Here is a 14,570-nt window from a genome sequence, read left to right on the forward strand (position 1 = left end):
TTATTGTAATATAATCTGGGCTGAATGCAGTGTAGTGAACCATTTCCCTTATGGTGTAAATAGCTGAAATAAGCACAAATGTTAGGGCATGTCTAATATCTTCAGGATTCAAAGAACACCTCAGATTCTATGGGGTTTTAAATATTAAATGCGTGATGGGAGATTTTAGACCTCTGTGAACTATTTTGAGAAATTCAGAAAGTGTAACCTCTCCATGTATTCTCTCTTAATGAGTTTTCTTAAAAACTTGTGCTTTTGCGAGCATAATCCATTGAACATCTACCCATCGTTCTCTGTGGCGCATTTACGCAACCTGAGCACTGTGGCCTCGTGGGAAGCCAGAAAGGAGAAAATTTCCTGCCAGTTTAAGGATCCTTTTCAAATGCTGTCAGTCACAGTGTACAAGAGTGTGAAAAGACAGAAAAAGGGGGCATTTAGAAATATAATTATTAGGTATATAATAATAGGATGTCAATCATCTTAATTCAGTACATGTTTCTGGATGTTTTTGCAGATTTCTATTAATATTACAGGGAATGGGTAGCCTGGGAAAACCCAGACAACTTCCGGCAAATTTAGATTTGCTCTGAAAGTTAGTCTGGCAAAGAGCTCATTCAAACCCATTTCCAGTCCGTCGAAATCGAGGCACCAATCAGAAACTTCGGGGCGGGCTTTACATGATGACGACAGCGCTGGGATTTTGAAGCAGATTTTGTAGCTTACATTACAAAGATGGATGCCGCCGTCGAACATCACTCGTTCGAATCAGCTATCTCGTTTGTTTTAAGCGATTTGAACATTTCCTTTTTGTTTAAAACCGAGCAAAGAACAACACTCGGAGATTCTCCGCCGCTCTGCATACGTCATCGCCTTCATCGCTCTAATTGGTTTTAGGTCTATCCGCGACGTCCGTTGGTGACGCCCCTCTGGAAATGATTTGTCTATGACGCTTTGCCAGACCATAACTCAGTTACAACTGAGAATGGTCTGGTTTTAACCAGGCTAGGGAATGGGTTCATTTCTCAGGTAAACTGTAACAGTTGCACAAACTGGAAAATTGAGGAAGTACTTCATCCCCTTTATTAAGATTTCTTAAGTTGAACCACTTTTTTCAGTACTGCACTGATTGGTCTGCTTTGTAACCAGATACCTTCCCTTTGGATGATCTTAAATGTGGTAGCTTTGCATCCATAAGGAGTTAATGTAATAGAGCCTGATTGCTGGAAGCTTTTAGACCTGATTCAGAGCAGCACCATCTTTGATTTTTAATGGGAATGAAAGCGAGGCTGTGGGATAGACATTCATCTCTTCAGTGGGTTACTGTGTTAGAATTGAATAGTGTTTCATCAGCAGAACAATGCAAACAACACACTTACATTTCTTGGACAGGTATTTTTGCAGACAAAAAAACATGAGCTGTGGAAAAGAGTGATAGGAGCTTTAGAGCTTTTAACAGCTGATACGTCTATCCTCCACAGCCTCACTTTCATTCCTGTCATGGTGCTGCTCTGAATAAGGTATATAGGCTGACTACACATCTGAGAAGCTCATATACCCTAAGTGACTCTAGAATCCTGAATTCCATACATCGATTCTCCAAACTGCAGCCAGTGTCTCAGGCAAGAAGAGAGAAATACCCGGACAGATGGCAAGTCCATCACAGTGCGAACACAGGCATACACATATTCACACCTAAAGACAATTTAATGTCTCCAATATCAAAATTAACCAGGAGAAAAACAGACTTCATTGTAAATAGTGTAAATAAGGGCAATACACTTGCCACAATGAAAAAACATAAACGGATGAACAGAATAAATCAACCATCAATACATTTCAGTTTCAGAATCATGAATATTTTTATTCTGGTGTCATTATTGTCCTGTACATTGGGTTTCCAGCAACAAGTCCAATAATATTCATTTACACCCACAATGTAATACCAAATTTAGCATTTTAATCAACAGTAAAAAATAGTTTTAACCTTTTATCATGTCTTGGATTATCACAATAATATCGTATCGTGAGTTCAGTATCGTGATTTGTATCGAATCGTGACATGAGGGTATCGTTACACCCCTAGTATACAGCATACAAAAAAATCATAGAGAAATATGAAACTAATTTAAAAATGTTGATTTTATATATTTAAAAACAATACATTTTAAGTTTATTTCAAAATATGCATACCGTATTGTAAGGCCCGGCTCGATCGGCCCGATTGAGGCATCCGATCAGCGGGGAAGGTCTCTGCGTGTTACTGTCTTTCTGCGTGGCAAAGTAATTTTGATTAAATCAAATACATTTCTCATATGTATTTTCTCATTATTTCATCTGACTTCATAAATGAAAAGGTTTTAATGATATGCGTGCATCATTAAATGTGAGCGAATGTTTGAGTATTCTTTTTAAACTCTTGAATGAAAATAATGTCAAAGTCAATTAGAATAATCAAATGTAACAATTTATTATGGCAGGTAAATGTATCATGCCAATTTCATAATCAGTTCAAATATAATCAATACAATAAACTCAAATTCTCTGGAATAAAGAGAAGAGATACAAACCCGACATTAGGAAATACATGAAGCTGAGAGTCCCGGCGGCTCTCAGCATGAGAGACAGAAGGCCCCGAACCCTTTGCTGCATTTCTTTATATAGACAGAAACTTCTTTCACATGGAAACATGTGCTAACAATGGTAATTTGCATTCAGAGGTTACACCTTTTGAGAACAGGAGGGTTTAACCATCCCACCATCATTTGTGTGCATGTTATCTCTAAACTCTTAAAAACCTTATTACCTTTTGTTTTACTTATTTGGGAATGAGACATTTGTACCAGTCACCCTGAGACATTTCAAATGATACTAAACATGTATAATACTCGATGATAATCATTCACATTAAACCATATATATTCTTGTGTGAGTTTTGGGGATAGAACGAGTGGGGGGTGAGGGGAAGAAATGTCGGTTAGGTGAGACTTTTGTCTCAAATGGTAAAAAATAAAAATACATAAAACTTCCAGGACTATACTGTGGGTGCTTCTCAATACTCAAATGGATGGTTCCATGTTTCCTCGCCCCTCCTTCCTCCAGCCCGTGACCTGGAAATCATTCGAACTCACCCATCTTGAAGGACATCTGAAGGTCAGATAAATCCCATCACATAGAGCCTCTTTCACCTAGATATCATCATGTAGAGACTGTGTCTGTTCCCCGAATTTGGAAATCCAAAAAACGTCCAAACCCATCTAAGGTTAAAAATGTAATTGATGTTCAACAAATAAACAAACAGATATAATACAGATGAACAAATGCTAAAGCTTGGGTTGCTGAATATTCGATCACTTAAAAGCGCTCATAGTTAATGATATGATTTCAGATTTTAACCTATATGTGCTGTGTTTGACAGAAACCTGGCTAAAACCAAACGATTACATTACTTTAAATGAGTCAACCCCACAAGATTACAGTAATAAACATGAGCCTCGTCCGAAAGGCAAAGGGGGAGGTGTTGCGGTAATTTATAGTAATATTTTCAAAACCACTAAGAAATCTAGTTTTAAATATACTTCTTTTGAAGTGTTGGTGCTTAATGCAAAAATATATTGTGTAAACGATAAATCACGTTTGATAATTCTGCTGGCTTCTGTATACAGGCCACCAGGGCACCATAAAGATTTTATCAAAGTACTTGCCGACTTTCTATCAGAATTAGTATTGGCTGCAGATAAAGTACTAATTGTTGGTGATTTTAATAGACATGTAGATAATGGAAAAGATGCATTGGGATTGGCATTTAAAGACATTGTAAACTCAATTGGAGTTAGACAACACCTGTCCGGACCTACTCATTGTCGTAATCATACTCTACATCTAATACTATCATATGGTATAGATGTTGATATCGTTGAAAAAACTGCAGCAGAGCGATGACATCTCAGATTATTATCTAGTCTCATGTAAATTACATTTAGCCAAGACAATTTGTTAGACCTATCACTTCTGCCACTAAAGATTGCTTTATAAATAATATTCCTGATCAGTTTCATCTCCTCAGCATCCCAGATAGCTTAGAAGAACTCGATATTGCAACAGAAATATTGACTCTCTCTTTTCCAGCACTTTAGAGTGACACAATTGCTCCTTTGCACATAAAGAAGATAAAAGAAAATAGTCCAATGCCGTGGTACAACGAGCACGCTCAGGCCCTCAAGAGAGCAGCCAGAAAAATGGAGCGTAGCTGGAAGAAACCAAAATTAGCCGTTTTTCGCATTTCGTGGAAAGAGAACACGAGGCCTTAAAACAGCTTGATTTGCTTATTTTTCGTCTCTCTTAGAAGAAAACAAACACAACCCTAGGTATTTAATTGATACAGTGGCTAAATTAACAATAAATAAAGCTTCTATTTCTGAAGTTTCCAAACAGCACAGCAGTAATGACTTTATGAACTTTTTTACTTGCAAGATTGATAATATTAGGGAGAAAATTATAACTATGCAAAACAAAGCCGCGTCAGCTTCGTAAGGTCTGAACAAGTCGCTTACAGGCACAAAGGAGATATGGCAGGTGACGCAGCGTCTCGTTCCCTCTTCAGGGAACCGAGGTTACAGTCGTAACCGAGGTGTTCCCTTTCAAGGGAACTCGCGCTGCGTCGATTGACACTAAGGGAACGTCTATACCAACGCCACCATAGCGAGAAGTGCCTGTCCTGTGTGAAATCAGGGCGAGCAGCACTAGGACGAGAGCACTCGGGACCCTGGTGTAGGGTCCAAGTCCAGAGAATAAAACCTGACGAAAGTGTGAGGTGAGGACCAGCCTGCCGCATCACAGACGTCTTGTAGAGGTACTCCTGACAATAAGGCCTTAGAGGCCGCCATACTCCTAGTTGAGTGAGACCGCACCGCCATAGGTGAAGGTTGTCCGGTCGACTCATAAGCAAGTGAGATAGTCTCGACCACCCACTTGCTCATTCTTTGCTTAGATGCTGGTGACCCCTAGTTACGGGGTCCAAAACAAACAAACAATTGTTCGGATTTACGCCACAGGGCAGCTCTGTGGACATAAGCATCCAATGCCCTAACCGGGCACAGCAAATTGTGCCTTTCCTGGTCCGCATCCTGGAAGGGAGGAGGACAGAAGGCCTGCAGCACTATAGATCGAGCCACACTAGTTGGGACCTTGGCAACATAACCCGGCCTAGGATGAAGGAACGCTTTAACCATGCCGGGTGCAAATTCCAAGCACGAGGGAGCAACCGACAGAGCCTGAAGATATGCTATTCTCTTAAGAGACGAAATAGTGAGGAGGAACAGCGTTTTCAATGTCAGAAATCTGGCTGGAACCTCTTCCAAAGGCTCAAAGGGAGCCTGGGAAAGGCCTTGAAGGACAATCGCCAGGTCCCAAGTCGGAACCCTCATGCGTGCACCAGGCCTCAGTCTCAAGGTGCCACGGAGGAAACGAGATACCAAGGGGTCTTTACCCACAGACATTCCATCCAAAGGAATGTGGTAAGCACCTATGGCCGCCACATAAACCTTTAAAGTGGACGGAGATAGACCTGCAGTGAACCGCTCCTGCAGAAACTCCAGCACTGTACCAACCGGGTAGTTAACTGGGTCCAGCTGACGGTCACTACACCATGAAGTGAAAACCTTCCACTTCAAGGCATAAAGTTTCCTTGTGGAGGGAGCTCTGGATTGTAGAATGGTCTCTACAACTTCGGTTGAGAGACCTGACACTATGAGCTGGGCCCCATCAGAGGCCAAGCCCACAGGTTCCACAGTTCGGAACGAGGGTGAAATATAGAGCCCTCTGCTTGGGACAGAAGGTCCCTCCTGACGGGGAGCTCCATAGGAGGCCCGTTGAGGAGAGACACTAGATCTGGGAACCATATTCAGCCCGGCCACCGCGGGGCTATAAGAAGATGATGGTCCCCCCATAGACCCTGAGCCGAGCGTTCTTCCAGGATCGCTCCACAGCCCATGAGGGAGGCATCTGTCGTTAGCATTCTGCGACGACAAGAAGCTCCCAATACGGGGCCCTGGGACAGGTACCAAGGTTTCTTCCACATAACCAGGGCACGTAGGCATCGCCGCGTAACCCTGATCATGCGAAAGGGGTTGCCCCTCGGGGAAAACCCTTTGGTCCTGACCCACCACTGCAAGGGTCTCATGTACACCAGGCCAAAAGGAATCACGTTGGACGCTGCTGCCATCAAACCCAACAGTCTCTGAAACAGTTTGACAGTGAGTAACTGGCCTAGCTTTATTCTTTTCACAGCTGACAGGATGGACTCTATGCGTGCCAGTGACAGGCATGCCCGCATCAACATAGAAACCCAAACCACACCTAGAAAAGTGGTCCTCTGTAGTGGAGAAAGCACACTCTTCTTGGCGTTTAGCCGTAACCCCAGCTCTTTCATGTGGGCAAGAACGACATCTCTGATTGACACCCCTGATTACAAAAAACTACAAAAAATTGATCGGAGAAAACCAAAGTCTACAGCACAATCCCAGATGTAGTACTGAAGGAAAATGAAATTGAGCGGAAGTGCGTAGGAGGGCGGAGCCAGGCTAGTGCTTCAATACATCATCCCGCAAAGCGTTCCCTTAGCATCAATCGACGCAGCGCGAGTTTCCTTGAAAGGGAACTTCCATTCATTTGTTGCAATAGGAGAGGAAGAATTGTCTAACCTCGTTAAATCATCTAAATCAATAATATCATTAATTCATCTTTCACGAGTTCACACTTACATAAAATTAGAGGGAGTAAAGTTTAATGCGTATTTGGCATGCTATCCGGGGGAGGGGTCTGAGCTCGGAGTTCGGCCCGAACCCAGAGTACTCCCCCTGTATGTAAATGGTTAGGACTAGAAGTGTGGAGAAGGGGTGGAGGAGGGATGCTGCTAAAATGTCAACGAATTGAGGTGAGACTGCTGAATATACACCTCTTTTCGTTGAGTGCTCTCCACTCATGTTAATTATCTGAACGTGCTCCTCCCAAACTTTGTTAATAAAACATAATTTGTCAATATGTACCAAAAACTTTTAAGCTGGCTATTATTAAACCTCTAAATTAAAAAAAACGCAACTTGATCCTAGAGAATTAGTCAATTACAGGCGGATCTCAGATCTACCATTTTTCTTAAAAAAAAAAAGTCAGTATCTTCACAACTATGTTCCTTTTTAGAAAGAAATGGAATCTGCAAGGATTTCCAGTCAGGATTTAGACCATATCACAGTACTGAGACTGCTCTCATTAGAGTTACAAATAATTTGCTCTTATCATCCGATCGTGGTTGTATCTCATTAGTGTCACTGGATCTTAGTGCTGCATTTTATACCATCGACCACAACAATCTTTTGAATAGACTCGAAAATTATGTCGGCATTAGTGGAATTGCATTAGGATGGTTTAAATCATAATTTTCTGATCGTTATCAGTCTGTAGCAGTAAATGAAGAGATGTCATATCAATCACAAGTTAAGTATGGAGTACCACAAGGCCCAGTACTAGGACCGTTGCTTTTCACCCTGTACATGCCACCCTTGGGATATATCATTAGGACGTATGGCATTAGTTTTCACTGCCGATGATACTCAGCTCTAATTTTCTTCGCGCCCGACGAAACTTACCAATTCACAAAATTAACGGAATGCATAGCTGATATAAAAATGTGGATGACAAGTAATTTCCTACTTCTTAATTTAAAAAAACCCCCAAAAAAACAGTTTCTTATTATTGGGCAAAAAACGTCTGCACGTATACTAACCTAGAATACTGTCTAACAATTGATGGCTGCTCTGTCAAGTCTTCATTGTCGGTTAGGAACCTGGATGTGCTCTTTGATACCAATCTTTCATTTGAAAGCCCTGTTTTTAGCATCTGTAAAACCGCATTCTTCTATCTTAAAAAATATTTCTAAATTACGACATGTGCTTTCAAAGAAAAATGCGGAACAGTTAGTTAATGCATTCATGACAAAAATACATGCACTAACTGTTCCGCATTTTTCATGCGGGACTCAAGGCTAGATTATTGTAATACTCTCCTGGGTGGTTGCCCTGCATGCTTAATAAACAAACTACAGTTGGTCCAAAACGCAGCAGCTAGAGTTCTTACTAGAACCAGGAAGTATGACCATATTAGCCCGGTTCTGTAACAATGCATTGGCTCCCTATTTAACATCATATACATTTTAAAATATTGCTGATTACTTATAAAGCACTAAATGGTTTATTTCTCCAGTACTTGTGCAAGCTTTTAAAGACCACAACGCATCCCAGAAGAGTCAGCAGAGATTGTGTCAACTAGATTTCCTCCATACCGGCGTGACTCCGATCTTCAACCACATGGAACTGGATAATATTCTGAATGTTCTGATCCAATCTGACTTCTTACCTGTAATGTTGCCTGAATCATAATCATACACTGCATCTAGACATATAAATGAACTAAATTAATAACTTTTTACAACAAAAATGAACCATCACAGAACTTACTTAAGCTGGACTATGATGTTATTTTCTTCTAGAACCAAAACAAGTGCAGGCAACTGCTAAGGTTCAAAACATGTTAAGCTCTTAACCCATGAACAGACCTCTCAAACATTTAGTAGAGCACAATTTTAGATTCCTTCCTGACCCTTTCTGTTTGGATGCTATAGGAGAAGGAAGGAAGGAAGGAAGGAAGTCTGGTGCTGTAATGGTGTGGACAATTTTTTAAATAATATTTATTTGAATGCACGAGACAATGTAAATCTAAGAAATGCTTTTAAATGAAAATTCATTCAAACTAGTTATTTTTGGACTTTTTGGATCATTACAGTATGTGTGTAAATGCATATACTGTTTAGTGTACAACCACACATAATTCACATATTATATAACATATTTACATATACATGCACTTATATAAATTATATATTTATGAACACATAAACCAAGTCGTACATGTATATTTGTATATATATATATATATATATTGTGATATACATATTTTATGTAATAGGTACAGTATTTTTAACATTAAATGTACAGAGAAATGCAGACTAAGGATGCTCAGGTTAAAGACCATATATTCATACTTTGCACATGACGTCATAAGTACTGGCTGGCGGGCAAGAACGTCGTTCTCTAGCAACAAAACCTAGTAAACTAATCAAGGATCTTGCCAGGACGTTCGCCAGTTTTAATATACAAAAGTTGGTGTTTTGAGGTGTAAACGACATGCCAGATAGTTGTTGAGCGATTGGATGCACTATGTCAATCGTGTAATCTTAACATAAACGTGGTTACACGTTCGCCAGTAGGTGGCGAGAACGCGTTGATCTGTACGTGATTTTGATTTGATATGATGAGAAGATGAATACATGGAGAATGAATGACACGTTACTGTTGTACTGCATCTACTTATTACTTACAGTTACTCCAAGTCTGGTAGAGACTTTGCCAGCTTCAAAGCAATGAAAACATCAGCGGGTGCTGTGTATGGGTGCTGTGTATGGATCACACGTTCTGAGTATGTTAATCTTTTTTTGATATCTAATTTTAACATTCGGTGACATATGGTCTAAATAGTTAATTGATTGTAGTATTAGAAATTTGCAAGGCTGGAATTCCCCTGGCTGGCCACTGTGCGCCATTTTGTCAGCGTTTGTTGCCTGCCAGGTATCCATGGTAGTCACGTGACTGCAAGGTATGAATACTTGCCCAAAAGTGCTTAACACAGTAGAACTAACAGTCATATGATTAGCTTAGATCATTACAAACCAATCACCAGAACAAATCACAGTGAAGACGACTTGAGTGACATTGATTTTTACTCAACTGTGTGGTGTATGGTACATGTATCTTTCTTTTTACGTTTATTCGTCAGCACATCAACTCAGATAATAAAGCAGTTGTCCTTAATCAAGGTGTATAAGTAGGTGTGGTATTTCTATAAAAACAGAAAATGTAGGCAAGTGTAAACATCATGTATCGGTTTTAAAACATTTAGTGTTATTATCATGTACGAGTATGAACAAAATACAGAAATGAGATTAATAAAGAAAGAAAAACTTGCTATGTCATAATTTAAATTAAAATCTAAACAGTTTTATCTGCGTCACATAGTTTGTCAGCGGTGCTCTGTCTGGGCTCGTTCCACGCACACGCATTAAGTTGTTTACAACTTCAGAATACCTCAAACGCAGTCTTTGACAATTGAAATGCACCAAACATCGATGAAATATACATAAATGACATCAATATAAACAACTAAGCAGATATATAACATCCTATATACAGCGCAACATCATTCTAAAGACGTGATAATTCCTATAATTAACTTCAACAAGCTAATGCCCGTTATAACGGCAAACTAAATATTAAACAGGTCTAGGATTGCACATATGATTGCTAGAGATCAAATACAATACACTTACTTTGTTCATTTCATGGGTGTTGTGCGTCAATGCAAACTAAATGTTATTTACAACGGCAAAGGTCAGCGTTAGCGCTCCGACAGAATCAACTCTCAACTTCACACTGAGCGCTGTGGGCGGGATGTTCGCATGCACGTAGATCGGCGAAAGCTGATTGGCTGCTATGCTGTAGGCTGTGCGTCAATCAATCTCGGCAAAAGAAAAAGATTTAAGTCAGAAGGTATATTACTAGTAATGGCCTTTTTAACAATGGCCAAGACGCCCGCTGTATGCGTTCCCACCGGTCTTTATGATCCCTCAGGTCTTCAGACGGATCAAGGAGAGCGAATACTCAGTCCTCCTAGTAGCCCCCCTCTGGAAAACTCAGGCATGGTTTCCAGAGCTGGCACGGATGATGGACACTGTTTCCTGGCCAGTGCCAATGAGCAAAGACCTCCTCACACAGGCGAACGGGACGATCTGGCACCCTCGCCCCGACTTATGGGCCCTCCATGTATGGCCCCTGAACGGGTATCCAGGGACCTCCAAGAAAAGGTCTTAAATACCATCACTGAGGCCAGAGCACCATCTACAAGACACCTCTATGCTTTGAAGTGGTCAGTATTTGCTGGCTGGTGCTCAGCCAGAGACTTTGAGGCCGACTCATGTGAACTGTCAGTGGTGCTCTCTTTCTTACAAGAGCTTTTGGATGCAGGTCGCTCCCCATCCACGCTCAAAGTGTATGTGGCGGCCGTGGCAGCTCACCATGCTCCTGTGGCTGGCCAGTCGCTGGGGAGAAACAACCTTATCGTTTGTTTTCTCAAAGGAGCCAGGAGGTTGATTCCCCCCAGGCCTCACACTATACCGGCATGGTACCTTTCCACGGACCCGCTACAGACGGTCGACCTCAAACCACTTTCACTGAAGACTGCTCTGCTGCTGGCTTTGGCATCAGTCAAGCGAGTGGGAGATTTGCAGGCGCTCTCCGTGAGCCCATCCTGCCTGGAATTTGGGATAAATGACTCCAGAGTCATTCTCAAGCCAAGGCACGGTTATGTACCTATGGTGCTCTGAACCCCGTCATTACTCTGCTAGTGTCTCGACACACACACAAATAGATAGATCCAAGTGCAAATTTAATAGGGTAATCCGTAATCGTAAGTCATCCAGGCAAAGGGTCAAAATCATACAAAGGCAGTCCAAAACAAGAAACAAAACAGGCAAAAGATCTCTGAAGTGCAAGTGACATTAAACAAGGATTCCATGACAGTGAATGAAACAGACAGGGTATAAATAGGCAGATACAAACAATGTGAGTGGGAACAGCTGTGTGCAATGAACAGAAATGAGTACAGAGGATTATGGGAAATGCAGTTCCTGATGTGGTGGAGACGGTAAGGGGAAGAGGCCTCTAGTGGACACCCAGGGAACAACAACCAGACACTGTGACAGCTAGCACTTCCACCCTTGGAGAATGATGGTGGCACTAATCTGCTGTGTCCCGTTAGGGCTCTAAAAATATACTTTATAAATATGCGCCGTTTAGGCAGTCAGAACAGCCCTTTGTTTGCTTTGGTGGCCGCACCAAGGGGATTCCGGTCACAAAGAAGAGACTATCCAAATGGATAGTGGACGCCATCTCGCTGGCATACACCTCTGTGGGCCAGGTTTGTCCCAAAGGCGCTAAAGCCCATTCCACGAGAGGCATGGCCCCATCGTGCCCGTGGTCCAGTGGTGTACCAATTCAAGATATTTGTGCAGCGGCCGGTTGGTCCTCGCCGTCCACATTTGTCAGATTTTATAATCTAGCATGTTACTGTCCACAAGCACAAGTAGTTCTAGGACGGTTATGAGCCACAGTTTTATTCATGAACCTGACTTAGCGTCATTATATTGGGAGACTTATTATGGCTTGTTCTGTTGAGCCTCGGGGTGTTTTCCCTATTTTCCCTATGCTCCGATTAATTCAGCCAGTTGCTAATGTGCGGCATTTTACATTGCGTCCCCACTGCGTATTAGCTACGCAATACGAAGTGACCATTCTCGAAAGGGAACGTACTCAGTTACTAATGTAACCTTGGTTCCCTGAGGTTTTACGGCCAGACAAGTAGTTTGTTGAGGGTTGGCTTTAGGGAAGGACTACATACCTGTGCACATTTATTCAAACGCGTATACCTATAGAATGAACTCTTAATACGCATGTGCACGCCATCAGCGTTCTCACAGGTTTGCGGTTTTAAAGTTGGCGTAGAGAGAATTTAAGAGTTTTCTGTTAAAGCGGTGTCGTGTTAGCGGCCCATAGGTTAATAACTAATGATCGTTGCGACAGATGTGATTCAATTAAAACTAACTTTAGCTGAAAAATAACTTTATTCTAGAGCTGTCATAAAGCCAAAACAATCTCTGTTACTTTAATTTCCTATTATCACTGTAAAGCAGCTTTGGAACAATCTACATTGTTAAAAGCGCTATATAAATGAAGATGACTTGACTTGACTTTCACTGTGCAGCTGCACTGCTTTTTAAATTATTGCTTCAATATTTCGAAGAAAAAGGAGTTTCCCCACTGTGTATTAGCTACGCAGTACTCGTACCCTTACTCTCAGGGAACCGAGGTTACGTTAGTAACCAAGTACGTTTCCTTTGCGCAGAAGCCTGTGGACATGGCCGACGGGGAACTGCAGTCCCACCCTGGAGGAGTGAGTCTTAGCCTTCGCTCTCTGGCTTTACCACCGGTTTTGCTTCCTCCGCTCATTTTTTTTTTTTTTTAAATGTAGTTATTACAACCTTTTTTACAACAACGTTTTTACATTATTACAACAATTTTTTTTTTCTGTGCACACAGTTAATATGTGTAAAACATTTTTTTTTTAACTAAAATGGTGAAGTAACAATTTAAACAAGCTTTTCAAATAATTTACTTCAATATTAACATGCTACTAGGGTTTGATACGCACACTTTATAACATGTATATATTCACACCATGAAGTCTATTTAAATATATACAGTATATGGATATTATACACTGTTCCTAACAGTTCATACACTGTTCCAAACACTGTTCTGTTTGTGTGTTCTATCCTATTTGGACTGTGATCACTGCCTTTATCCTTATAAGCTTTCTGGCCATTTGTAAAATATTTTTATATGTATGAAATAGATCACTCAACTTGAGTGATTCAAGATCACTTATTTTTGACAAAAAATATTTTATAGTTTGTGTTTAGATTGTTGAAGTTTAAGTGGTCAAAAGTTTCCTTTCAAAATTAACGGAAATCATTACAATACATGAGTTTTGCTTTTTATTCAGAGTTAGTGGGTGGCTCTTAAAAGAGCCGTTAATGAAAAAACAGTGGACTTTATTTTTTGGGAGCTGCCTTTTTAGGCATGGCAGCTTTAGGCTTTCCCTTAGGTTTAGCTGCCATGGCTTTTTTACCACTTTTGGCTGCTTTCCTAACGGCTGCTGGCTTCTTTGCCTTCTTGGGGCTCTTCGTCGCCTTCTTAGCGGCTGTGGCAGCGGGTTTCTTTGCTTTCTTGTGTGATTTCTTGGCGGCGTGATTCTTTGCCGTTGCGCTCTTTGGCTTCTTGACCTGCACCAGGGTGCCTTTAGTCACCAGGCTCTTGAAGGCGATCTTGATGCGGGAGTTGAACTGTTCAAGGCAGTTGATGAGCTCGGTTTGGAGTGGGCGCCTCTGCCTAGCCGACCAGAAGCCGACTGGACGAGTGGTTCCTCCAGTCGGTCTGCAGCCGAAAGGACACCCTGAAGAAGCGAGGAAAATCAAAAATCAAAGTCCTGGAACGCACCGCCAATGAGTCGAATGCACAATCTGGGATCCACCCTCATGTGTATGTGAGAAGCAGCCATTGCCCATCTCCCTGCAGCCACAGCGAACTGGAGAGGGAGAACAACGCTCCCCTCTAAACCTTGCCACACCACCGCAAACTTCGCTGGCATGGGTTTCTCAGCGGTGGGCCAAGCAGCGTCAGTACTGCATGTGATGGCAATCCTCCAGGTCTATCAGGTCAAACTGCTCAGGTCTCTGGATGAGGGCGGGCCGGACCCAGAAGTTTTCAAAGAGCTCCGGCGTGGCACAGGTCTGGCCCTCAGAGCGACGAAAGTGACAACTCTAGAGATCGGCCGCAACATGGGAAATCTTG

General features: G+C 41.7%; 1 protein-coding gene across 1 annotated transcript; it reads right to left on the bottom strand.

The window, feature by feature from the left end:
* Positions 1-13,771: 13,771 nt before the first annotated feature.
* LOC130080396 (histone H1-like) lies at positions 13,772-14,367 on the bottom strand. Its single transcript, XM_056245750.1, has 2 exons — positions 14,217-14,367; positions 13,772-14,172 (listed from the first exon to the last, which is right to left on the bottom strand). The coding sequence occupies exons 1-2, from the start codon at positions 14,365-14,367 to the stop codon at positions 13,772-13,774; spliced, it is 552 nt and encodes a 183-aa protein (XP_056101725.1).
* Positions 14,368-14,570: the final 203 nt, after the last annotated feature.

This window comes from Rhinichthys klamathensis, unplaced genomic scaffold (assembly GCF_029890125.1).
Source record: "Rhinichthys klamathensis goyatoka isolate OS25496 unplaced genomic scaffold, OSU_Roscu_1.1 h1tg000033l_1, whole genome shotgun sequence".
In the NCBI taxonomy this organism is placed as follows: Eukaryota; Metazoa; Chordata; class Actinopteri; order Cypriniformes; family Leuciscidae; genus Rhinichthys; species Rhinichthys klamathensis.